General features: G+C 48.1%; 1 protein-coding gene across 1 annotated transcript; it reads right to left on the reverse strand.

The window, feature by feature from the left end:
- Nucleotides 1-346: 346 nt before the first annotated feature.
- Nucleotides 347-1,306, reverse strand: LOC107111264 (olfactory receptor 13H1-like). The gene has a single exon (XM_015412212.1). It carries the CDS (start codon nucleotides 1,304-1,306, stop codon nucleotides 347-349), a length of 960 nt encoding a protein of 319 aa, XP_015267698.1.
- Nucleotides 1,307-1,595: the final 289 nt, after the last annotated feature.

A 1,595-nucleotide genomic window follows, 5' to 3' on the forward strand; every position in this document is an offset into this window, starting at 1 on the left:
ATGGTTACCTTCCAAAGGCCAACCTTGACAATTCAGCCTTCCATTCCCTGAAAGAGATTTTCAAGGTATGAGCTTTCAATACTCAAAGCTCCCTTAATCAGATCCGTATCAGATACAGTCAAATAATCTCAAAAATTTATACCCTGAAACTCTTGTTGATCTCTAAGAGGCTACTGGACCTGACTCTGACCCTTCTACTGCAGACCAACATGGCTACCCTCTGATACTAGAGATATGATTGTCACTAATCAATAAAACCATTATCCTTTCTCTACACGGCAACATTAGGGACCAGGAGCACCCCGAAGATCAACAACATTTCCCAGTTGCTAGCAAGATCCCCATTCTACTTTCTGGAAAGCGCCCTCGACAGAGCTCCTTTTACATCTCTGTTCCTCAGGCTGTAGATTAGGGGGTTAAGCATCGGGATGACCACCCCGTAGAACACCGACGTCACCTTCTCTCCATTTGTGAAAGTCTTCTTCTGAGGCCGCAAGTACAAGGCCATGGTTGTGCCGTAGAAGATTCCCACCACGACCAAGTGGGACCCGCAGGTTGACAAGGCCTTACTCCATCCATGGTCAGACCGAATGCGCAGCACAGCCAGGCCAATGCGTCCGTATGTCACCAGGATGAAAGCAAAGGGCATGAGCAAGGTGAAGATGCTATTCATGATCATAACCAATCCACTGGCACGGGTATCTGAGCACACCAGTTTCAACATTGCCTGGACTTCGCACTTGAAATGGTTCACCACATTGCTCCCACACAAACGACCCCGCATGCCAAAGGCTGGGACAATGGACAAGAAGAAGGAGGAGACCCACAAGCCAGTTGCCAGCAGGATGCACACCTTCCGGTTCATGATTACACTGTACCGCAGGGGGCTGCAAATTGCTACGTATCGATCGTATGCCATAATGGCGAGCAGAAGACATTCTGCTACTGCCAGGAAGAGAGCGATGCCCATCTGGGCTAAACATCGGCCTAGAGAGACGGTGGGTCTGTCTGTAAAGCAGTGCGCCAGCATCTGAGGGACGGAAGTGGTGACGTAGCAGACGTCAATGAAGGAAAGGTTGCTAAGGAAGAAATACATGGGTGTGTGGAGGTGAGAATCGGTCAGAATCAGCGTAACGATGAGGCCATTCCCACCCACAGTGACCAAGTACATAGCCAGGAAGATAAAGAACAGTGCAGTCCGTACTTGGGGATGGCTGGATAAACCCAGAAGCACAACTTCAGTTATTTCAGTTCCATTTTCCGTATCTTCCATGTTGCCTGAAAAAGTAGAGAAAGCCCGTGTCATGGTTATAATTTACATGAAAGTCTCTCGGTTCACAACCTATGGCACTGATAGTGCTGTGATGTGGACAGATGTAAAAACAGGTTTGTTTGTTCTTTGCAGTGAACCGCTGCTGATGTAGGCCCAGTCTGCATGTAGCATTCACTCCGTTGTTTTACCAAATTCACACTTGAACAGAAAAAGATGCGGCTCAAAACCACGTCCAAATACCCGGGGCCAATGCCATACTGACTGCAGAGTCACCCCTGAATGGACATAAAACGACCATAGATCTATGCAGACGGTACCATAA

This window comes from Gekko japonicus, unplaced genomic scaffold, assembly GCF_001447785.1.
Source record: "Gekko japonicus isolate JY-2015 unplaced genomic scaffold, Gekko_japonicus_V1.1 scaffold2458, whole genome shotgun sequence".
In the NCBI taxonomy this organism is placed as follows: Eukaryota; Metazoa; Chordata; class Lepidosauria; order Squamata; family Gekkonidae; genus Gekko; species Gekko japonicus.

Excerpts from the sequence above, each read along its gene's own strand:
- LOC107111264 (XM_015412212.1), bottom strand. The coding sequence starts at position 1,306 with ATGACACGGGCTTTCTCTACTTTTTCAGGCAACATGGAAGATACGGAA.